Source organism: Bombina bombina, chromosome 6 (assembly GCF_027579735.1).
Source record: "Bombina bombina isolate aBomBom1 chromosome 6, aBomBom1.pri, whole genome shotgun sequence".
NCBI lineage: Eukaryota > Metazoa > Chordata > Amphibia > Anura > Bombinatoridae > Bombina > Bombina bombina.
The window spans coordinates 411,873,906-411,898,349 of NC_069504.1; the positions used below are offsets into that span (position 1 = coordinate 411,873,906).

The following is a 24,444-nucleotide window of genomic DNA, read 5'->3' on the forward strand; positions in this document are numbered from 1 at the left end:
ATTTTCCTGGTGACAGGCTTTCTAGCCTGAATCAGAGTATCTATAACTGACTCAGAGAACCCACGCTTTGGAATTAAGCGTTCAATCTCCAAGCAGTCAGACATAGAGAAACTAGATTTGGATGCTTGAACGGACCCTGTATTAGAAGATCCTGCCTCATTGGCAGTGTCCGTGGTGGGACAGATGACATGTCCACTAGGTCTGCATACCAAGTCCTGCGTGGCCACGCAGGCGCTATCAGAATTACCAAAGCCTTCTCCTGCTTGATTCTGGCGACCAGACGCGGGAGGAGAGGAAACGGTGGAAAAACATAAGCCAGATTGAAGGACCAAGGCGCTGCTAGAGCATCTATCAATACCGCCTTGGGGTCCCGGGACCTGGACCCGTAGAGAGGAAGTTGGGCATTCTGACGGGACGCCATCAGATCCAATTCTGGAGTGCCCCATAGCTGAGTCAGCTGGGCAAATACCTCCGGGTGGAGTTCCCACTCCCCCGGGTGAAAAGTCTGACGACTTAGAAAATCCGCCTCCCAGTTGTCTACTCCTGGGATGTGAATTGCTGAGAGATGGCAGGAGTGATCCTCCGCCCACCTGATTATTTTGGTTACTTCCGTCATCGCTAGGGAACGCTTTGTTCCCCCCTGATGATTGACGTAAGCTACAGTAGTGATGTTGTCAGACTGAAATCTGATGAATTTGGCCGCAGCTAGTTGAGGCCATGCCTGAAGAGCGTTGAATATCGCCCTCAGTTCCAGAATGTTTATCGGGAGAAGCGTTTCCTCCCGAGACCATAAGCCCTGAGCTTTCAGGGAGTCCCAGACCGCACCCCAGCCTAACAGACTGGCGTTGGTCGTTACAATGACCCACTCTGGCCTGCGGAAACATATTCCCTTGACAGGTGGTCCTGAGACAACCACCAGAGAAGAGAATCTCTGGTCTCCTGGTCCAACTGAATTTGAGGAGACAAATCTGCATAATCCCCATTCCACTGAGCATGCATAGTTGCAGTGGTCTGAGGTGTATCCGAGCAAAAGGGACTATGTCCATTGCCGCTACCATCAATCCGATTGCCTCCATGCACTGAGCTACAGATGGCCGAGGAATGGAATGAAGAACTCGGCAAGTAGTTAAAAGTTTCAACTTTCTGACCTCCGTCAAATATTTTCATTTCTACTGAATCTAGTAGTGTTCCTAGGAAGGGAACCCTTGTGAGTGGGGACAGAGAACTCTTTTTGACGTTCACCTTCCACCCGTGAGACCTCAGAAAGGCCAATACAATCTCAGTGTGAGCCTTAGCTCTGTGAAAGGACGGCGCCTGAATTAAGATGACGTCCAAATAAGGCGCCACTGCTATGCCCCGCAGTCTTAGAACCGCCAGAAGGGACCCTAGCACCTTTGTGAAAATTTTGGGAGCAGTGGCTAAACCGAATGGAAGAGCCACGAACTGGTAATGCTTGTCTAGGAAAGCGAACCTGAGGAACTGATGATGATCTTTGTGGATAGGGATATGCAGGTACGCATCCTTTAGATCCACGGTAGTCATATATTGACCTTCCTGGATCATAGGTAAGATTGTCCGAATGGTCTCCATCTTGAATGATGGGACTCTGAGGAATCTCTTTAGAATTTTTAGATCCAGGATTGGTCTGAAAGTTCCTTCTTTCTTGGGAACCACAAACAGGTTTGAGTAAAAACCCAGACCTTGTTCTGCAATTGGAAATGGGTATATCACTCCCATCGTATGTAGATCTTCTACACAGCGTAAGAACGCCTCTTTCTTTGTCTGGTCTGTAGACAGACGAGAAATGTGGAACCTTCCCCTTGGAGGGGAGTCCTTGAATTCTAGAAGATATCCCTGGAAAACAATCTCTAATGCCCAGGGATCGTGAACATCTCTTGCCCAGGCCTGAGCGAAGAGAGAGAGTCTGCCCCCTACTAGATCCGGTCCCGGATCGGGGGGCTACCCCTTCATGCTTTCTTGGTATCAGCTGCAGGCTTTTTGGCCTGTTTACCCTTGTTCCAGCCCTGGTAAGGCTTCCAGGTTGCCTTGGGCTGTGAAGCGTTATCCTCTTGCTTTGCAGCTGTAGAGGCTGAAGCCGGACCACTCCTGAAGGTACGAAAGGAACGAAAATTAGCTTTGTTTCTAGCCTTAAAGGGCTTGTCCTGAGGGAGAGCATGGCCGTTTCTCCTGGTGATTTCTTAAATAATCTCTGTAAGCATTCAATTCTATACTAAGTCTCAGAACATAGCTTACCCTCCCCACGTGGGGATCTTGTCAGTCTTCCAGCATTATCTCAGTCTAGTCTAGAAATAAATGACTGAACATACCTCATTGCAGTCAAGCCTGCAAACTGTTCCCCCCAACTGAAGTTTTCTGGTACTCCTCAGTCCTGTGTGGGAACAGCAGTGGATTTTAGTTACAACATGCTAAAATCATTTTCCTCTCAGCAGAATTCTTCATCACTTTTCTGCTAGAGAGTAAATAGTACAAACCGGTACCATTTAAACTCTTGATTGAAGATATAAAACTACAAATCTAACACCACATTCACTTTACCCTCCCGTAGAGAGATCCTAGTGCTTAGAGCCGGCAAAGAGAATGACTGGGGGGTGGAGCTAGAGGGGGAGCTATATGGACAGCTCTGCTGTGTGCTCTCTTTGCCACTTCCTGTAGGGAATGAGAATATCCCACAAGTAAAGGATGAAGCCGTGGACTAGATACACCTTGCAAGAGAAAGCCAACACGATGTCCGTGTGAGACTTGGCTAGCTGGAAAGTCGACGCCTGAATCAAGATGTCGTCTAGATAAGGCGCCACTGCTATGCCCCGCGGTCTTAGAACTGCCAAAAGGGGCCCTAGCACCTTTGTGATAATTCTGGGAGCCGTGGCCAACCCGAAGGGAAGGGCCACAAACTGGTAATGCCTGTCCAGAAAAGCGAATCTGAGGAATTGATGATGATGATGATGATGATGATGATGATGATGATCTCTGTGAATAGGGATGTGTAGATACGCATCCTTTAAGTCCACGGTAGTCATATATTAACCCTCCTGGATCAGAGGTAGAATAGTCCGAATAGTCTCCATCTTGAATGATGGAACTTTGAGGAACTTGTTTAGAATTTTGAGATCCAAGATTGGTCTGAAAGTTCCCTCTTTTTTGGGAACCACAAACAGGTTTGAGTAAAAACCTAGCCCTTGTTCCACTTTCGGATCACTCCCATGGTATGTAGGGTCTTCTACACAGCGTAAGAACGCCTCTCTCTTTTTCTGATTTGCAGACAATTGAGAAACGTGAAATCTCCCCCTTGGGGGGAGTCTTTGAAGTCCAGAAGATATCCCCTGGGACACAATTTCTAAAGCCCAAGAATCGTGAAAATCTCTTGCCCAAGCCTGAGCAAAGAGAGAGTCTGCCCTCTACTAGGTTCGATCCCGGATCGGGGGCTACCCCTTCATGCTGTCTTGGAGGCAGCAGCAGACTTCTTGGCCTGTTTACCTTTGTTCCAAGCCTGGTTAGGTCTCCAGACTGACTTGGATTGGGCAAAATTCCCCTCTTGCTTTGCAGCAGGGGAAGCTGAAGCGGGACCACCCTTGAAGTTCCGAAAGGAACGAAAATTATTTTGTTTGGTCCTCATTTTATTTGTTTTATCCTGAGGGAGGGCGTGGCCTTTCCCTCCAGTGATGTCTGAAATAATCTCTTTCAGTTCAGGCCCGAATAGGGTCTTTCCTTTGAAAGGGATGTTCAAAAGTTTAGATTTTGATGACACATCAGCAGACCAGGACTTAAGCCATAACGCCCTGCGTGCTAAAATGGCAAAACCTTAATTCTTTGCCGCTAATTTAGCCAGTTGGAAAGCGGCATCTGTAATGAAAGAATTAGCCAACTTAAGGGCCTTAATTCTGTCCATAATATCCTCTAATGGAGTCTCATCTGAAGAGCCTCTTCTAGGAGCCTCGAACCAGAAAGCAGCTGCAGTAGTTACAGGAACAATGCATGCAATAGGTTGGAGAAGAAAACCTTAATGAACAAAAAATTTCTTCAGGAGACCCTCTAATTTTTTATCCATAGGATCTTTGAAAGCACAACTGTCTTTGATAGGTATAGTTGTACGCTTAGCCAGAGTAGAAAAAGCTCCATCCACCTTAGGAACTGTCTGCCACAAGTCCCGCATGGTGTCAGATATGGGGAACATTTTCTTAAAAACAGGAGGGGGAGCGAACGGAATACCTGGTCTATCCCACTCCTTCGTAACAATATTCACAATCCTCTTAGGGACTGGAAAAACATCAGTGTAAACAGGAACCTCTAAGAATTTGTCCACTTTACACAACTTTACTAAAGCGTCAGACGGCTCAACATTTGTTCTTAACCCAGAGCTGTCACGCTTTCCTTGTAAACCAGGCAGTTTAGAGAAAACCTCTGTGAGGGTTTTATTCATAACTGTGGCCATGTCTTGTAAAGTAAATGAATTTGACGCACTAGAGGTACTTGGCGTCACTTGTGCGGGCGTTACTGGTTGTGACACTTGGGGAGAGCTAGATGTTAAACCCTCATTTCCTTCTGTCTGCGAATCATCTATTGCAATATTTTTAAGTGCTAAAAAGAGAATTTATGCTTACCTGATAAATTACTTTCTCTTACGGTGTTTCCAGTCCACGGATTCATCCTTACTTGTGGGATATTCTCATTCCCTACAGGAAGTGGCAAAGAGAGCACACAGCAGAGCTGTCCATATAGCTCCCCCTCAGGCTCCGCCCCCCCCAGTCATTCGACCGATGGTTAGGAGAAAAAGGAGAAACCATAGGGTGCAGTGGTGACTGTAGTTTTACAAAGATAAATTTGAACCTGACTTAATTGCCAGGGCGGGCCGTGGACTGGATACACCGTAAGAGAAAGTAATTTATCAGGTAAGCATAAATTCTGTTTTCTCTTACTTGGTGTATCCAGTCCACGGATTCATCCTTACTTGTGGGGATACCAATACCAAAGCTTTAGGACACGGATGAAGGGAGGGAACAAGTCAGGTAACCTAAACGGAAGGCACCACTGCTTGCAAAACCTTTCTCCCAAAAATAGCCTCCGAAGAAGCAAAAGTATCGAATTTGTAAAATTTGGCAAAAGTATACAGAGAAGACCAAGTTGCTGCCTTACAAATCTGTTCAACAGAAGCCTCATTCTTGAAGGCCCATGTGGAAGCCACAGCTCTGGTGGAATGAGCTGTAACTCGTTCAGGAGGCTGCTGTCCAGCAGTCTCATAAGCCAATCTGATGATGCTTTTCAGCCAGAAGGGAAGAGAGGTAGCAGTCGCTTTCTAACCTCTCCTCTTACCAGAATAGACAACAAACAAGGATGATGTTTGTCTGAAATCTTTAGTTGCTTTTAAATAGAATTTTAAAGCCTGAACCACGTCAAGATTATGCAAAAGTCGTTCCTTCTTAGAAACTGGATTAGGACACAGAGAAGGAACAATGATTTCCTGGTTAATATTCTTATTAGAAACAACTTTCAGAAGAAAACCAGGTTTAGTACACAAAACAACCTTATCTGCATGAAACACCAGATAGGGCGAATTACACTGCAAAGCAGACAATTCTGAAACTCTCCGAGCAGAAGAGACAGCTACCAAAAACAAAACCTTCCAAGATAATAACTTAATATCTATGGAATGTAAAGGTTCAAACGGAATCCCTTGAAGAACTGAAAGAACTAAATTAAGACTCCATGGAGGAGCCACAGGTTTATAGACAGGCTTGATTCTAACTAAAGCCTGTGCAAACGCCTAAACGTCTGGTACTGCTGCCAACCGCTTGTGTAACAGGATAGACAGAGCAGATATCTGTCCCTTTAAGGAACTAGCTGACAATCCTTTTTCCAATCCTTCTTGGAGAAAAGACAAAATCCTGGGAATCCTAACTTTACTCCACGAGTAAACCTTGGATTCACACCAACAAAGATATTTCCGCCATATCTTATGGTAAATTTTCCTGGTGACAGGCTTTCTGGCCTGGATCAGAGTATCAATAACTGATTCAGAGAACCCACGCTTAGCTAGAATTAAGCGTTCAATCTCCAAGCAGTCAGTTGCAGAGAAACTAGATTTGGATGCTTGAATGGACCCTGTATTAGAAGATCCTGCCTCAATGGCAGCTTCCATGGTGGAACAGATGACATGTCCACTAGGTCTGCATACCAAGTCCTGCATGGCCACGCAGGCGCTATCAAAATTACCGAAGCCTTCTCCTGTTTGATTCTGGCTACCAGCCGAGGGAGAAGAGGAAACGGTGGAAAGACATAAGCTAGACTGAAGGACCAAGGCGCTACTAGAGTATCTATCAATGTCGCTTTGGGGTCCCTGGACCTCGATCCGTAAAGAGGAAGTTTGGTGTTCTGACGGGACGCCATCAGATCCAATTCCGGAATGCCCCATAATTGGGTCAACTGAGCAAAAACCTCCGGGTGGAGTTCCCACTCCCCCGGGTGAAAAGTCTGACGACTTAGAAAATCCGCCTCCCAGTTGTCTACTCCTGGGATGTGAATTGCTGAGAGATGGCAGGAGTGATCCTCCGCCTATTTGATTATCTTGGTTACTTCCTTCATCGCTAGGGAACTCTTTGTTCCTCCCTGATGATTGATGTACGCTACAGTCGTGATGTTGTCCAACTGAAATCTTATGAATTTGGCCTCCGCTAATTGAGGCCATGCCTGGAGCGTGTTGAATATCGCTCTCAGTTCCAAAATGTTTATCGGGAGAAGAGATTCTTCCCGAGACCATAGGCCCTGAGCTTTCAGGGAGTCCCAGACCGCACCCCAGCCTAACAGACTGGCGTCGGTCGTTACAATGATCCACTCCGGTCCCTGGTTTTCTGGTCCAGTTGTATTTGAGGAGACAAATCTGCATAATCCCCATTCCACTGTTTGAGCATGCACAGTTGCAGTGGTCTGAGATGAATTCGGGCAAAAGGGACCACGTCCATTGCCGCGACCATTAATCCTATTACCTCCATGCACTGAGCTACAGAAGGCCGAGGAATGGAATGAAGAACTCGGCAAGTAGTTAAAAGCTTCAACTTCCTGACCTCCGTCAGAAATATCTTCATTTCTACCGAGTCTATTAGTGTTCCCAGGAAGGGAACCCTTGTGAGCGGGGACAGAGAACTTTTTTCGACGTTCACCTTCCACCCATGAGACCATAGAAAGGCCAGCACAATGTCCGTATGAGCCTTGGCTCTGTGAAAAGACGACACCTGTATTAAGATGTCATCTAGGTAAGGTGCTACTGCAATGCCCCGCGGTCTTAGTACCGCTAGGAGGGACCCTAGCACCTTTGTAAAGATTCTGGGAGCAGTGGCCAACCCGAAAGGAAGGGCCACGAACTGGTAATGCTTGTCCAGAAAAGCGAACCTTAGGAACTGATGGTGATCTTTGTGGATGGGAATATGTAGGTACGCATCCTTTAGATCCACGGTAGTCATACATTGACCTTCCTAGATCGGCAAAATTGTCCGAATGGTTTCCATTTTGAATTATGGAACTCTGAGGAATTTGTTTAGAATTTTTAGATCCAAGATTGGCCTGAAAGTTCCTTCTTTTTTGGGAACTACAAACAGGTTTGAGTAAAAACCCAGTCCTTGTTCTGTAATTGGAACTGGGTGAATCACTCCCATCTTTAGTAGATCTTCTACACAGCGTAAGAACGCCTGTTTCTTTGTCTGGTCTGAAGACAAACGAGAAATGTGGAGCCTTCCCCTTGGAGGAGAGTCCTTGAATTCTAGAAGATACCCCATAGCAACAATTTCTAATGCCCAAGGATCTGGAACATCTCTTGCCCAAGCCTGAGCAAAGAGAGAAAGTCTGCCCCCTACTAGATCCGGTCCCGGATCAGAGGCTACCCCTTCATGCTGTCTTGGTAGCAGCCGCAGGCTTTTTGGCCTGTTAAGCCTTGTTCCAGCCCTGCAAGGGTTTCCAGGTTGCTTTGGGCTGTGAAGCGTTACCCTGTTGCTTTGCGGCAGCAGAGGTTGAAGCAGGTCCGCTCCTGAAGTTGCAAAAGGAGCGAAAATTAGCCTTGTTTTTGGCCTTAAACGGTCTATCCTGCGGAAGGGCATGGCCCTTTCCCCCAGTGATATCCGTGATAATTTCTTTCAACTCAGGACCGAAAAGGGTTTTTCCCTTGAAAGAAATGTTTAGTAACTTTGTTTTGGACGACACGTCGGCCGACCATGATTTGAGCCAAAGCGCTCTTCGCGCCATAATGGCAAAACCAGAATTTTTCGCAGCTAACTTAGCTAATTGGAAAGCGGCATCTGTGATAAAAGAATTAGCCAGCTTTAGAGCATGAATTCTATCCATGACTTCGTCATATGAAGTCTCCCTCTGGAGCGACTCCTCCAGCGCCTCAAACCAAAAAGCCGCTGCAATAGTTACAGGAATAATGCAGGCAATTGGTTGAAGAAGGAAACCTTGCTGAACAAACATTTTCTTCAGCAAACCTTCCAATTTTTTATCAATAGGATCTTTGAAAGCACAACTGTCTTCTATTGGAATGGTTGTGCGCTTGGATAGTGTTGAAACTGCTCCCTCTACCTTAGGGACCGTCTGCCACGCGTCCCGCCTGGGGTCATTTATGGGAAACATTTTCTTAAAGATAGGGGGGGGGGGGGGGACAAAAGGTACACCTGGTCTCCCTAGTCACAATATCCGCCACCCTCTTCGGGATCGGAAACGCATCAGTGTATACAGGGACTTCTAGAAACTTGTCCATTTTACACAATTTTTCTGGGACCACCATGGGGTCACAATCATCCAGCGTAGCTAAAACCTCCTTAAGCAGTATGCGGAGGTGTTCCAGCTTAAATTTAAACGCTAAGGAATCTGATTCTGCCCGCTGAGAAACTTTTCCTGTGTCAGAAATTTCTCCCTCGGACAGCCCATCCCTCACTGCCATTTCAGAGTGTTGTGAGGGTACAACGGATAAATCATCCAGAGCTTCTGATTGCTCATCCTCTGTTCTTAAAACTGAGCTATCACGCTTCTTAGGAAAAACTGGCAGTTTGGATAAAAATGCCGCAAGGGAATTATCCATGACTGCCGCTAATTGTTGTAATGTAATAGGGTCCAATGCGCTAGAGGTACTAGGCAACGCTTGCGCAGGCGTAACTGGTGTCGACACATGGGGAGAGGAAGGAGGACTATCCTCGTTACCTGCCATCAAAGAATCATCTTGGACTACATTTTTAAGTGTCACTGCATGGTCTTTAAAATGTTTAGATACCTTAGCACACTTTAAACACAAATGTAAAGGGGGTACCGCCATGGCTATTAAACACATAGAACAGGGTCTATCTGTAGGCTCAGACATGTTAAACAGACTTAGACAGCACTCAAATACAGTAAAATACAATTTTTGAAAAAACGGTACTGTGCCTTTAAATAATAAAAAGCGCGCACTTTTTTACTAAATCTCAAAAAAACATCCAATCTTTATGAAATTTTCACCATATGATCCTAACGCTTTGAAATGATTGCACGGTAAATTTCGAGACAATTCACCCCTTATTGCCCAAACCGGAGCAAATTAAAGCAGGCCACCGGTTTAACAAACTACAGCACCATGCCACAGTCTCTGCTGTGGCCCTACCTTCCTTGGGGATTAGTTTTGGACGAAAATAAGCCTCTCTGGAGTCCTCCAGCAATCTCTGGACTCTACACATGAAGCTGCATGAAGCGGTCTTGCAAAAGAACTGCGCAACTGAGGCGCGAAATTTAGGCCCCTTCCCTCCGGAGTTGTGGGGCCTTCCCAAGCCAAAATAGGTGTCTAAAGATATGCCAGGCAGAATAAAACCCCAAAAAGTGTTCCAAATGTAATAAACACTTGTACAAATATCAGATTATTGTAATAAAATAAATGATTTCCCCTTAACAGTGTCCACCAGTGATTCAAGCCCTTTTAACTAAGCCATCCTTCTATACTGAGTCTCAGAATATGGCTTACCTTCCCCACATGGGGGATTCTTGTCAGTCTTCTAGCATTACCAGGTCTTAACTAGAAAAAAAGTGACTGAGCATACGTTATAGCAGTTAAGCCTGCAAACTGTTCCCAACTGAAGTTCTCCGGTACTCAACAGTCCTGTGTGGGAACAGCAATGGATTTTAGTTACAACATGCTAAAATCTTTTTCCTCTCAGCAGAAATCTTCATCACTTTCTGCCACAGAGTAAATAGTACAAACCGGCACTATTTTAAAATAAACTCTTGATTGAAGAAATAAAAACTACAAATCTAACACCACATTCACTTTACCCTCCCGTGGAGATGCTACTTGTTAGAGCGGCAAAGAGAATGACTGGGGGGGCGGAGCCTGAGGGGGAGCTATATGGACAGCTCTACAAGTAAGGATGAATCCGTGGACTGGATACACCAAGTAAGAGAAATATGCTCTTTATAATTTATAGACATATCAGTGCAAGTGGGACACATTCTAAGAGGGGGTTCCACAATGGCTTCTAAACACATTGAACAAGGATTTTCCTTGGTGTCAGACATGTTAAACAGGCTAGTAATGTAACAAGAAAGCTTGGAAAACACTTTAATAAAAGTAAATAACACTTAGAAAAAAACGGTACTGTGCCTTAAAGAGAAAAAAAGCTCTGTAAAACAGTGTAAAAATTTTTTTTTACAGTAGCATCATAAAGCCTTAGTAACTTTGCACAACTATGCAAATAAACAATTAACCCCTTAATGTAAAAACTGGATTGATAAAACGTCAAAACCGGTAAAAAAACGTTCAGCACCTTGCCACAGCTCTACTGTGGCGCCTACCTGCCCTTTAGGAACAATTTGTGGGAAAAAAAAAAACTTCTTTACAGCACTCAAACACAGTAGGAACCTCTGGAGAAGTAGCTGGATGTTTCTGAGGAAAAGAAACTGCGCAACTGAGGCGCGAAAATAGGCCCCTCCCACCTCACTCGATGTTATGGGGCCTAAAAGAAACACAACAGTGTGTTTCTTAAACTAGCCATGTGGGTTAATAACCCTTAAACAAGCCACAATGACCCCTTAAAGTCTCTCAAAAAACGTTATATTTGCAATAAAACCAAAAACGTTTTTTTCCTATCAGTGTCACCAGTAACTAATGAGCCCTTTATGCAAGCTGGGATTCCTTTTTGTCTGAATACAGCTTACCCTTCCCCTCATGGGGATATTGCCAGCCTTTTCTAGAAATAAGTCTGTCTAGAAAAAAATAGACTGAACATACCTCAATGCAGTTTAGCCTGCAAACCGTTCCCCCAACTGAAGTTTTCCTGTACTCTTCAGCCCTTGTGAGAACAGCAGTGGATCTTAGTTACAAAGTGCTAAGATTATCATCCTCCTTGCAGAAATCTTCATCCCTTTTCTGCCAGAGAGTAAATAGTACACACCGGTACCATTTAAAATAAACTTTTTCTTGAGAAAATAAAAACTAACATTTTTGTCACCACACTCACTTTACCCTTCCTAGCAGTTAAGCAGGCAAAGAGAATGACTGGGGGCGGAGCTAAGGGAGGAGCTATATAGACAGCTCTGCTGTGGGTGCTCTCTTTGCCTCTTAATATCCCACAAGTATGGATGAATCCGTGGACTCGATACATCTTACAAGAGAAAACCCCTACTCTTTGGGAACCACAAAGAGGTTAGAGAAAAATACTGACAATATTCCTTACAGGAATTGGAAAAAACACACTCCCAGAGAAAATACTTAAGAAAGCTACTCTTTTCACCTGGAAATCTGCCCCAGAAGGGACACATTTTAAACCCTATTCTGTATCCCTGAGAAACTAGCTCCACAGCCCAAGGATCTCGGACATCTCGGATCCAAGCCTGACAAAAGAAAAACCTGCTCTCACTTAATTCAGGACTGGATCGGTACAGCCCCTTCAAGCCAATATTGAATCAGTGGAAGGAGTTTGCGAAAGGAACGAGAAAGGGAACTCTGGCGACCCTGAAGTCAAGACTTGTAAAGAGGCAGGTAAGCTCCCTTTCCACCAAAAAATTACAGGGAAAAATCTCGGCCAGACCAGGTGCAAAAGGAGTCTTGTCCTTAAAAGGAAAGACAGAAGGTTGACTTGGATGTAACATTCACAGATTAAAATCTTAGCCACCGAGCTCTGCGACTAATCGCAAAGCCATAAAATATTGTTTTCAGAGATAAAAATATTATTCAGATTGAGAGACCTGATTCTATCCTGGATCTCCTCTACGGTAGTTTCCTCTGAAAGTCAGTTAGACAAGAAGTCTCACTATTAAGATACTGACCCTGTAAACAGACGTAGTACTGGCAACTTGTCGTCATCACAAACCCTGAGGAAAACATCCTATTTAAAGGGACATGAAACCCAATTTTTTTCTTTCATGATTTAGAAAGAACATACAATTATAAAAAACTAATTTACTTCTATTATCTATTTTGTTTCATTCTCTTGATATTCTTTGCTGAAAAGCATATCTAGATATGCTTAGTAACTGCTGATTGGTAGCTGCACATGCCTCCTGTGATTGGTTCACCGTGTGCATTGCTATTTCTTCATTAAAGTATATCTAAAGAATGAAGCAAATTAGGTAATAAAAGTAAATTGGAAAGTTGTTTAAAATTATGTTCTCTATCTTAATCATGAAAGAAAATGTTTGGGTATAGTGTCCCTTTAAGTATGATTCCTTATCCATAGGGTCCTTGAAAAAGAGCTAGAGAGGAGACAGAGCCCTCTACCTTAAACACGTTGTGCCACAAAGCAAGCACAGAGTCAGCAACACTACTTTTTTTTTTTTTTATTTATTTTTTTTATAAACAAAAACAGGGGACGGGGAAAAGGGATCACCAGATGGCAGTAAATATTAGGAAATCCCTGATAATACCTAAAATAAATTAAAAAACGGAGAAGTTTTACGGTACACCTTAAAGGGCATCAACATTTGAATGCCTACTAGGCAAGTAAAATCACACATTTATAGAGAATCATGCAGACTATGACACCTACACAGAGAAACATGGTTCCATTACAAAATACAGGATCTGAATAAAAACAAATTATGCTTACCTGATAATTTTAGTTCCATCTGTGGGAGTAGAGTCCACTGCTTAATTCATTACTTGTGAGAATCAAGAACCTGGCCACTAAGAGGAGGAAAAGACACCCCAACCAACGGCTTAAATACCTCCCCCACTCCCCTGACATTCTGCCAAAGGAACAAGGAACAGTAGGAGAAATATCAGGGTATAAATGGTGCCAGAAGAATATTATTAAAATTAGGTCCGCCCACCGGAGCAAACGGGAGGGTGCATTGGACTCTCCTCCCACAGATGGAAATGAAATTATCAGGTAAGCATAATTTTTTGTTTTCCCATCTTAATGGGAGGAGGGTCCATGGCTTCATTCATTAATTGTGGGAACAAATACCCAAGCGCTAGAGGACACAATAAAAAAAACGGGAGGTAAAAGGGAGGTGGACCCTATACTGAGGGCACCACAGCCTGCAACCCTTTCTCCCAAACACAGCTTCCGCCGAAGCAAAAACATCAAATTTGTAAAATTTTGCAAAAGTATGTAAGGAAGACCAAGTAGCCGCCTTACAAATCTGCTCCACACAGGCCTCTTTCTTAAACGCCAAAGAAGAGGCCACAGCCCTAGTTGAGTGAGCCGTAATCCTCTTAGGAGGCTTATGTCCCGCTGTCTCATAGGCCAAACATATAATGCTCCTCAACCAGGACAATGAAGTGGAAGAGGCCCTCCGCCCCCTACACTTCCCTGAATACACCACAAACAAAGAAGAAGTCTGTCTGAAATCTTTTGTGGCCTGAAGGCAAAACTTCAAGGCTCGAACCACATCCAAGTTATGAAGCAACCTTTCCTTAGGCGAAGAAGGGTTAGGACACAAAGGAACTACTATCTCCTAATTGATGTTCCAATCAGACACCACCTTGGGAAGAAATCCCAACCCAGTGTGAAGCACCACCTTATCGGCATGAAAAACCTGAAAAACCAAGAAAGGGGGTTCATGTTGCAAGGCCGCTAACTCAGAGACTCTGCGAGCCGATGCAATAGCCAGAAGAAACTTAAATGTCAAGAGCAAGTTCAAGCTCCAAGGGAGGAGCCGACGGTCTAAAAACCGGTCTGATTCTGGACAGAGCCTGAACAAAAGTCTGAATATCAGGAAGCCCCGCTAGCTTCTTGTGTAACAGAACTGATAAGGCCGAAATCTGTCCCTTTAAGGAACTAGCGGCAAGGCCCTTATCCAAAAGATCTTGAAGAAAAGCCAGAATCCTGGATACCCTAATCTTATGCCAGGGATATCCATGTTCCTCACACAAGGATAAATAGGTCCTCCAGACCTTATGATAGATGCGATGAGTGACCGGTTTCCTGGCCTGAATGAGAGAGAGAGTCAATCACTCTGTGAGAACCCTCTCTTGGCCAAGACTAGGCGTTCAATCTCCACGCAGTCAGCCTCAAAGAATCGAGATTTTGGTGGAGAAAAAAGGACCCTGCATTAGCAGATACCTGCGACAGGGTAACCTCCATAGAGGAGATGACAACATCCCCACCAGATCCGCAAACCACGTCCTCCGTGGCCACAACGGAGCAATCAGAATGGTTGAAGTCTGTTTGATGTGGGCCACAACTCGAGGGAGAAGTAGCAAAGGTGGAAATATGTAAATTAGATTTAACTCCCAAGGGACCGCCAAGGCATCAATCAGTTCCGCCTGGAGATCCCTGGACCGCGACCCATATCTAGGTAGCTTGAAGTTGAGTCTGGACGCCATGAGGTCTATCTCCGGCGTCCCCTATCTGTTGCTAAGCTCCATAAACACTTCGGGATGGAGAGATCATTCCCTTGGAATAAACTATTGTCTGCTGAGAAAATACGCTTCCCAGTTGTCCACACCCGGAATGTGGATCGCTGAGAGCGAACAGTTGTGGGTCTCTGCCCATTCCAGAATCCGAGATACTTCCCTCATGGCAAGGGAGCTTCTTGTCCCCCCTGATGGTTTATGTAAGCCACTGAGGTAATGTTGTCCGACTGGAATCTGAACGACCCCAGTGGGGGCCAAGCCCTCAGAGCGTAGAATATCGATCGAAGTTCCAGAATATTTATCGGTAGAGTTGACTCCTCTCGAGTCCAGCTGCCCTGTGCCCGTCTGGCACCCCAAACAGCTTCCCATCCTGATAGACTTGCGTCCGTGGTCACAATCTCCCAGGATGGCCTCAAGAAGGCTGTCCCAGACAGATCCACCGAGAGAGGGATTCCCTCACTCGGTTGTCCAGAGATATCTGTTGGGATAGATCCGAGTGATCGCCGTTCCATTGTCTCAACATGCATAACTGAAGAGGTCTGAGATGGAACCTGGTGAATGGAATGACATCTATGCTGTATATCATGAGCCCAATCACCTCCACACACCTGACCACAGACGGCCGTGAGGAGGACTGAAGGGCAAGACAGCTGGACGCAATCTTGGCACGTCTCTGGTCTGTCAATATATTCATGGATATGGAATCTATTATTGTACCCAGGAACTCCACCCTGTTGCTGGGGACCAGAGAACTCTTTCCCTCGTTCATCTTCCATCCGTGGGATCAGAGAAGAAAAAGAGCCCTTGAGCGGTCCTCCGCAAGACTGCAGGACGGAGCATGGGCCAGAATATCATATAGGTAAGGAGCCACCACAATACCTCTGGCTCTCGCTACCGCGAGCAGCGCTCCCAGAACCTTAGTAAAGACTCTTGGGGCAGTCGCCAGACCGAACGGTACGGTCACAAACTGGAAGTGTTGGTCCAGAAAAGCAAATCTTAGGAACCTGACATGGTCCTTGTGTATGGGCATGTTAAGGTAAGCATCCTTCAGGTCTATTGTCATAAATTACCTCTCTTGAAGTAGGGGTAGAATTGACCTGATCGTCTCCATTTTGAATGATGGTACTGACAGGAACTTGTTGAGGCACTTTAGGTCCAGAATTGGGCGGAACAAGCCCTTCTTTGGGACCACGAAAACCTTTGAATAGTACCCTAGACCCCTTTCTGCTAGAGGTACTGGAATGATTATGCCAAGAGATGAGAGATCCCTGATGCATTCTAGAAAGGTGTCTCTATTCTCTGGTCTTGAGGATAGGTTTGACAGAAGGAATCTGCCCCTGGGCGGATGAGTCTTGAACCATATCCTGTAACCCTGGGTGATAACCCCCAGAACCCAAGGATACTGTACTTTTCTTATCCAAACCATAGTCTGCCCCTACGCGATCCAGAGACGGATCGGGGGCCGCTCCTTCATGCCGACTGTCTCAGCAGGCTTCTTGTTCTGCTTGGACTTGTTCCAAGATTGAGCCAGCTTCCAAGATCCCTTGGAATGTTCGGCCTTCGCAGCAGACTTGTCCGAACGAAAAGTAAAGCCCTTAGGCTTCTTATCCTGTGGGAGGACAGCACCCTTGGCTCCCGTGACCGTGGATATTATAGAGTCCAGGCCTGGGCCAAAAAGGACTTTCCCCTGAAATGGGAAGGATAGTAACCTCTACTTGGAAGTCATGTCAGTCGACCACGACTTTAACTACAACTCCCTACGGGCTAGAACAGAGAAACCTGATGTTTTGGCATTCAGGCGAATAACCTGCATGTTTGCATGACAAATAAAGGAATTAGCTACCCATAAGGCCTTAATCTTTTCCTGTATCCCTTCGAGTGGAGTCTCCACCTTGTCCATAGCAGACAGTGCGTCACACCAGTAGGTAGCCGTCCCTGCCACCGAAGTAATTGCAGCTGTAGTTGGAAAACCCACCCGGCAAGTTGAAACATCTTTCTCAACATGGACTAACTTATTATCCATGGGCTCTTTGAATGATGAACTATCCTCAAGGGGAATAGTCGTAAGCTTAGCGAGCGTGGAGATAGCTCCATCCACGTTAGGAATGGCACCTCATAGCTCAAGCTGAGAGTCCGGAACAGGGAACAACTTCTTAAAAGAGGTAGAAGGAGAAAAAGGACAAGCCCAGTTTCTCCCACTCAGTAATAGTGGCCATCTTCACGGGCACTGGGAAGGTCAAAGGCACCACCCTGTCCTCGTAAACCCTATCTAGTTTAGGGATCAAAAGTTCTTCCGGAAGTTTCGGTTCCTGGACCTCCAACGTAGCAAGCACTTCTTTCAGTAAAAAGCGCAAATACTCCATTTTAAACTTAAAACCTGGCTCTTCCATAGTCAGAGGTTTTGAAGACGCCGATTCTGTCCCAGAGAGGGTCCCCTCCGACGAGCCGGAGGCGTCCTCTGATAATCTCTCAGGCTGAGACACATCCAACGGAGTAGATGACCACTGGGACGGAAGACTGTCTTTCGCTTCGCATGGCGTGGTAGGGCATGAAAAGCTGAAGAAACTGCTTCTTGCAACTGGGCAGCAAATCTGGCAGCCACGAGGCCCCGTAGGACCTTGGGGAGTTACATGTGTAATCCGAGATGACGGTGGACGGCTCAGTAGTACTAAATATATCTTATTCTTATTAGACATTGCAATCTTATCAAGCACGTGGAACACAGTTGAGCAGGCGGATCAACCTTTACCTCTTCACAATAAACACAGGTATTAGATTTAATTAAAGAGGGAGTATTCTCTAACAGATCAGAGTCCTCCATAGCTTATGCATTTAATATGGACTAAATAGATAAAATGGTAGCTTTATACACCAATGGCCGGGGCACTCACCACCTCCTATGACCAAGACCAAAGAGAAGCCGATACGTCTCCCGCAATAGCTGATCAGAAAAGAGGAAGAGGCCACACCCTGCACTATAGAAAAAACGCGCTAAAAAAGGCCGCGCTGATCTTACGCCTGACTGTTCACACATTGCTAGAGCCTTATCTCACACATGACATAGCATCAAACACAATAAAATATTATGCAGAAATTATCCCCCCATTTAATAATCCCCTTTCCAGGGATATTAACCCATGATTCTATACAGATAAAAGGAGACACACTGTGACCCTGTCTTCTTGCGTTATATGTGTATAAAATGAAACAATCTTATCAGAATCTATGGCAGCAAAACTCAACGCTGATTGCTTAAGGAGTTGTTAATCATGACTCGGGATGGTTTCGCAGAAGAACTCGCCCTGCATCTCTGAACTCTAACTTTCACCCATTTCGAAGAGTACTACAATCCATAAGAGACTACTCCAATCTTCCGACACTTCTCTGTCAACCTCCTGTGACGAAAGGCAAAGAATGACTGGGGATGAGGGGAGTGGGGGAGGTATTTAAGCCTTTGGCTGGGGTGTCTGTCTCCTCCTGGTGGCCAGGTTCTTAATTCCCACAAGTAATTAATGAAGCAGTGGACTCTCCTCCCATTAAGATGGAAAATTCAGTATTCAGCGCTAAGAAAACAACACTACATATACAAAACCTAAGTGTCAAAAGCAACACTACAGTCTTAATTTCTGTAAAATTCTCATGAGAGCACCCACCGGAGTTTCCATAAAAGAAACTCCATAGCAGTATCTTGAGGTGAAGCACGCAGATAAAAAAAATGGAGGCGCAAATAAAAACCGTTTAGAGCCAAGGCGCCAATTACTAAAAACGCCAAGAAGCTCATACTGGCTAAGAAAATGCCACAACCATTAATGAATATAAACCTCCTATATGGGAAGGATAATCCGATATATAGCTAGCATCTGCGTCTTCTCTAGCCGAATGATTTGCTGCTAAGAGAAAGAACGCACTGACTAATCTGTGATAATGGTGTGTTTTTGCGATCGCCTACAAACACACACAAAGCAAGACTCACTAAACCAGTCGGTGGTGTCCTCATTAACTGAGAAGCCATCACAGAGAGAGACAAAAGGGAGCGCATTGCGATTGCCTCCATAAGTTTAACACATACAACGTAGCTTGCAAATGAGGAACATGGAAGAAAAAAGGAGCTGGAGTGTAGACGCTCTGTTATATCCATAACTACCATATAAGTCCCAATGCTACTGAGGAAAAAAAGTTTTAAATTTTCATTGATCCGCCCCAAATAACACCTTATACTTTCGTGCTCCTGGATAAAATTGACCATGCAGGGATAGAAAGAGAGCCTTAAAACCGTAACTCGCTAAGTTACACAGGTACCACACAGCCTGGGTCTTACTATGAAAACTGACCCCTTAATAGGTAAAGGCAGTGGCATAATATCCCTCACACCGGTTGTAGACCAGTGAACTGCTCAGCCGCAACATATCCTAACTATAAGATATGTATAAAAAAGGCGACCCTTCGTGACGGAAGCAGGTCCCACTAGGTCCCTGACCATCTCCTTTTCCATGATATTTTTTCCTGTAGAAATATAAAAGGACTTACCCTCCAGGGTCTTCTGCTGTTGAGCAGTCACAGCAGCTCCAAGTGCGTCAACCTCATCTGGTCGTTGACAGGGACCTGAAGATGCAAGAAAGAACAGAGCAACCAACCCTGGCTTTCTATAAAGGAGTAGCAATAATGTTAGAAATAAAGCAAATACAACCGTTCTAACTGCTAATAGCCACCATTACTCTTACTAAAGAGATTGGCATGGGCACAGCATAACCCCAAATCCTTGCTTGCAGGGAAAAGTACCCATAAAAGGATTAAATCTTCTCAGAGACCATCTTTGCACATCCTCCCTTGACAGAGACAAAGAGAATGACTGGGGAATATGGGTAAGGTAAGTGACACTTAACAGCTCTGCTGGGGTGCTTTTTGCCTCCTCCTGCTGGCCAGGAGTTGAATATCCCACTAGTAAATGGAATGAAGTTGTGGACTCCCCACGCCATGGGAAAGAAAACTGTTTTTTTTTAAAACCATTCGGACAGAAAACTATGATAAATAGGTTTTGCTATTTTTTCCCTTTTTACTTTAATCTGTTTGCACTGTGCAATTTGCTTACTAATGTATCTTTTTATGCACTGTGACTATTTTGCTCATAAATATTCAGTTATTAAGTTTGCCTTTTTCGAAAAACTGAACAATATCAAAGAGACAGATGCAATAATACTGTGTCTTTGAGACAGATATTAGCCAACATTGTTTTTCTGAGTTTTAACCTATGAATTTGAGGAAACCATTTTAATTCTCCTGGGCAGTGGCAGAAATCAGTGTGGGTCACATTAAAACTGAATGTCATTTTTGGGCCAGTAGATAATGAAATATATATATATTTTACCCTTGCACCCACTGAATTCAAGTCAAGGGCTTGGATGGAGCAGTCTTGTTAAGAAAGTGCACATACCTTATCCCCTTTGTTTTTGGAATCTTCTTTTTCTTTTTTCTTTGCAGCAACCATAAATTCATTAAATAATATTTCACGATCTTTCATTTTTTCAATGGCTTTGAACCGGGCATCTTTGGCGTATCTGGCTGCAAACTCACTAAATGTAGTTCTGTATATGAAATACATAAAATAAAATATAAATAAGAAAATAAAAACAAAAATGTAAACTGCCCTGTATTTTGAAGTAAATATGCTCTTAAAACAGTGTCAAGAAGATAGCAGTATGTACATACAATGAATAAAATCTGGTATTTAATTAACAGGTAGCTTTGAAATGACTATTTTTAATTGTCATTGATCACAGTAAGAGTGCAGCTAAATTGATTTTAGAAACATTGTAGAACGCAAACATTAAAATCACAAATATCCATTACAGGCAACCAAAGTTGATGCTAAGATAATTAGGACTACACCTAACTATTCTTAGAGAGAGAAATATAAAGAAAGACATGCAATACAACAAATATTAAATCAAAGTAGAAGCTTCAGTTTATTTCTAATAGGATTTAAGAAACGGCGAAAAATATTTCAGCATCACAACGCTAAACTAGAAGCATCATCTGGCTAGAAAGCCCACAGATCAAGGCAGAAAAATTACCGAGAAAAGATAAAGAGTACACAGTAGGTGGTGAGCTTCAAAAGAGCCACATCATTGAAGGTACTGAATCCCTAAGGGACTACAGACCCTTATATACACAATGATCAAACGGCACCTAAGAACTGCATCATTATATATGGATTAGAATGCCCCCTACATGGTATCCCCTTATCATTACGTCAAAGCCATTTACTTATATCTGTTGATCAACCAATACTCATATGCATAATGTAGGCACTGTTCCTGAGGGTGAGGGCTGAATGATCAGGAACTAAAACTGTCAATACTAGCATGTACTCCACCCGATGGATCCCAACTAACAGGAGATTGGGGTTTTCCTACTACCTGTAAATATGAAAAGACTTCAGTGTGAAGCTGTATTTCAACCTTACATATTCGGATATATAATATGGCTAAAATACATAAATTGTTTTAAAATCAGACACTAGTGAATTAGGATTTTTGAATTGGACAGTGAATCAGTGTTCTGAATCAGTGTGATTAAATAATTGTGGTCATATTAGATGATCACTTAAACTAAACCTGCAGCCTCTTATTAAACAAGTTATATAATATATATTTAAGTTGTCCTTATACATACTTTGAAAAGCTACACCCCTAACAATCACATTATATACACAAAATGCTTTAGATTAGGGAAGCACAAGAATTAAATTATGACATTTAAAGAAACAGTAAACACACAGGTTGTAGTATAAATTATTTAAAATTACACATAGTAAAAACAACTTTGCAAAACACTTATTACTTACTTTGTCCAACCAACTGGTTTACCAATTCTGAGGAATGTATGCACACATGGCAGACTTGACACATATCTGTCCCTAATGGGCCACACCAGGAAAAAATTAGATAATAATGGAAGTTTTGCTAAGAAAATTAAAGTCAAGCTGTGTCTATTTCATTAGTCCTGATTGGCTTCTTCAAACAAGGCAAGTGGTAGGTAGAGTTTGATATTGAAAAAAAAAATTACAGCAATCCACTTCTTAAGACAACAGAAAAATATAATTTTAAGTTGTTTAATGTCTCTAAGATAAGAGAATGCCTAACCTTGAATTAATCTTTCCATCTTCCATCATTTTTTTGAAATCATCCTTAGATTGCATAATTTTGTTTTTCTTTTCTTTGCGTTCTTCTTCTGCCCTCGTTTTCACATACTGGTCAAAAACCTAAAGAGAAATAAATTGGTTTAGAATGAACATATAAAAAACACATATAAAGTTTATAGATACATGTTCTGCAGCTATATGCTATTTAAACAAAGAGAAGAACAACACTAGTAAAATTTTTAAATTGTTGGTTATATATCAAAATGAACTGTGAAAAAGATGCACAAATGCCTTCAAAGACAGTGACAAATGATATTGCACAGGGCTGTCCAACCAAAAGCCAAACAAGTTAATTTCTCTATCTGTAAACCACAAATGAATTCTGCAGAACTGCATACTAGACAATGCTGCTTGTGTGCGGTCTGAGGTTGCGTCAAATTTTAGTTTGATCTCTAAAGTGGATTTAAGTATCTCCTCTAAGAAGATCCAATAGATGTTTGGGTGTCTGGATGCTTAAGGATTGTTCATTTGAAATATACAGTATATTTGTTTGAACAGACTTTCTAAAATGATTTACTAGTCCTGTAGAGGAAAAAAAAAATCTCCAGTGTCACCCCTTTTTAAAAAGGTTGGACATCCCTGATATAGCAAGACCATGTAAGAATAAAATGTGGTTCACAAAACATACCTTAGCTTTCACCCCCTTCATATAGGTTTGTATCTAAATATTAATCTCATTTTTTGAGAAACTTCTGCCAATTTCTGTGCTTGTGAGAACACAGCCTTCCCTAAGGGGTCAAAACATAGGAGTTCACTTCATTGCTGTAAGGAATAGATTAAATCATAAACACAGGCATGGCTAACAACTTTGCAAAAAGGAGAACAGCACTGTCAAATAATGTTTATTGTTGAAGAACAGAAAAATATGATTTGAGCAAAAGCCAAGTTATGTTTTGTAAGGACAAATAAAGTCTCATACACAAAAATTTGTTGAATGTTGATTAACTTCTAGATTCAACATTTTAAACTAGTAAATCTAAAGGGACTTGACTTAAAAACAGAGCAGTATAGCTTAATTCAGTTTTGAAGAGAATACTAGCTAAGCCTTCAATACTGAATAAAACAATACTCAACTAAATTGTTATAGTATATACTGAAATAACTACTATCAATAACATTGAGGCCCCAAGAATGTACTGTGTGAACCAGCGAAGTAATTCCATGTGGGTTTTTTTTTTTTTTACTTCTAGGATTCCAGTAAAATCTGATATTCCTTGTTGAATACCAAGAGAAACCAGGATATACAATATTTTTTTTAAAATTTGAGAAGTTAAAAAAAAAAAAAAAAAAAAAAAATATATATTTAAAAGTGAGACATTAAAATGGGTTGTATTTAGAAGGTGAAAAATTGTGGAATATATATATATATATATATATATATATATATATATATATATATATATATATATATATATATATATATATATATATATATATATGTGTGTGTTTTTATAAAAAAAATTAAGGTAGGCTAAACAAATCTTAAAGAACAATTAAAATGTGGTTTATATCTGTATTCGGAAAATGACTTTTTGTTCTTAAATAAATAAAAAAAAAAAAAAAAAGCAGCAAGCCGGTATAAAGTTTTTTTTTTTTGTTTTTTTTACCAGTTTCCGTTCTTTAGTATTAAGCAGTAAATAACGAGGGTCAAATACAATCTTGTGAAGCTCCTTTTCCCAGGTTGAAAATGCTGAAACCTTAAAAGAAATAGAACAAATCCATAATATTAGGACTGATTTCATTGCAATTAAACTGGGGATGCAAACAGACTGAGCAGCTTGGTTTCAAATCTACAGGACACCTGGTAAAAAAGAGGACATAACAGAAACCTGTGCTGAAGTTTTCATCATTAATAAATGAAGATCAGTGGGAGGTTAGGATAGCAAATTTTTTACACTAATTGGTTCCAAACACTTCCCCATAATTACAGAGGCAACTTACAACTAATAACTCATTAAAACAGCCATACTACTGAGCGACATTTAAAACCCACATCAGAAGAAATCCTTGAAGTTTAAAAACGTATCTTGAGTTTTGTGTAACCTTTTACTGCTCAAAAGCTCAATTGCAAAGCTAGTGGTTATACTTCTACCCAAGCTATTAGTTAAAAAGGTACATTTGCACTATAAACACATCCTAAAATATGACCTTACCATTAAAGTTATTTATTCTTTTTACGTTGTACATATTTAACACATTTTGAAACTATAAAAAATCCTGCAATTATAATAAGGTTGCAACAAATTCTGTGTGCCAAGCACTGAAGCCTCTTAGTTTACTCTTGTAAATAATTTAGAATAAAAATTGACATATTATTGAACATTATACTTAAAGGGACAGTAAACCTTAAAAAAAAAACGTTATATAATTCTGCACATAGTGCAGAATTATATAACATTTTTTTTTAAGGTTTACTGTCCCT

The 24,444-nt window shown here is 42.5% G+C and overlaps 1 protein-coding gene across 3 annotated transcripts in view; it reads right to left on the reverse strand.

Annotated features, from left to right (window-relative positions):
* Positions 1-24,444, reverse strand: part of TCERG1 (transcription elongation regulator 1) — a 178,723-nt gene that overhangs the window by 70,778 nt on the left and 83,501 nt on the right. For all 3 annotated transcript variants that reach the window (XM_053717150.1, XM_053717151.1, XM_053717149.1), the window contains 3 exons: positions 23,630-23,719; positions 21,964-22,082; positions 20,253-20,403 (listed from right to left, as the gene is read on the reverse strand). In XM_053717150.1, the coding sequence (XP_053573125.1) occupies positions 20,253-20,403; positions 21,964-22,082; positions 23,630-23,719 (360 nt within the window). The remainder of the gene's footprint in view (positions 1-20,252; positions 20,404-21,963; positions 22,083-23,629; positions 23,720-24,444) is intronic.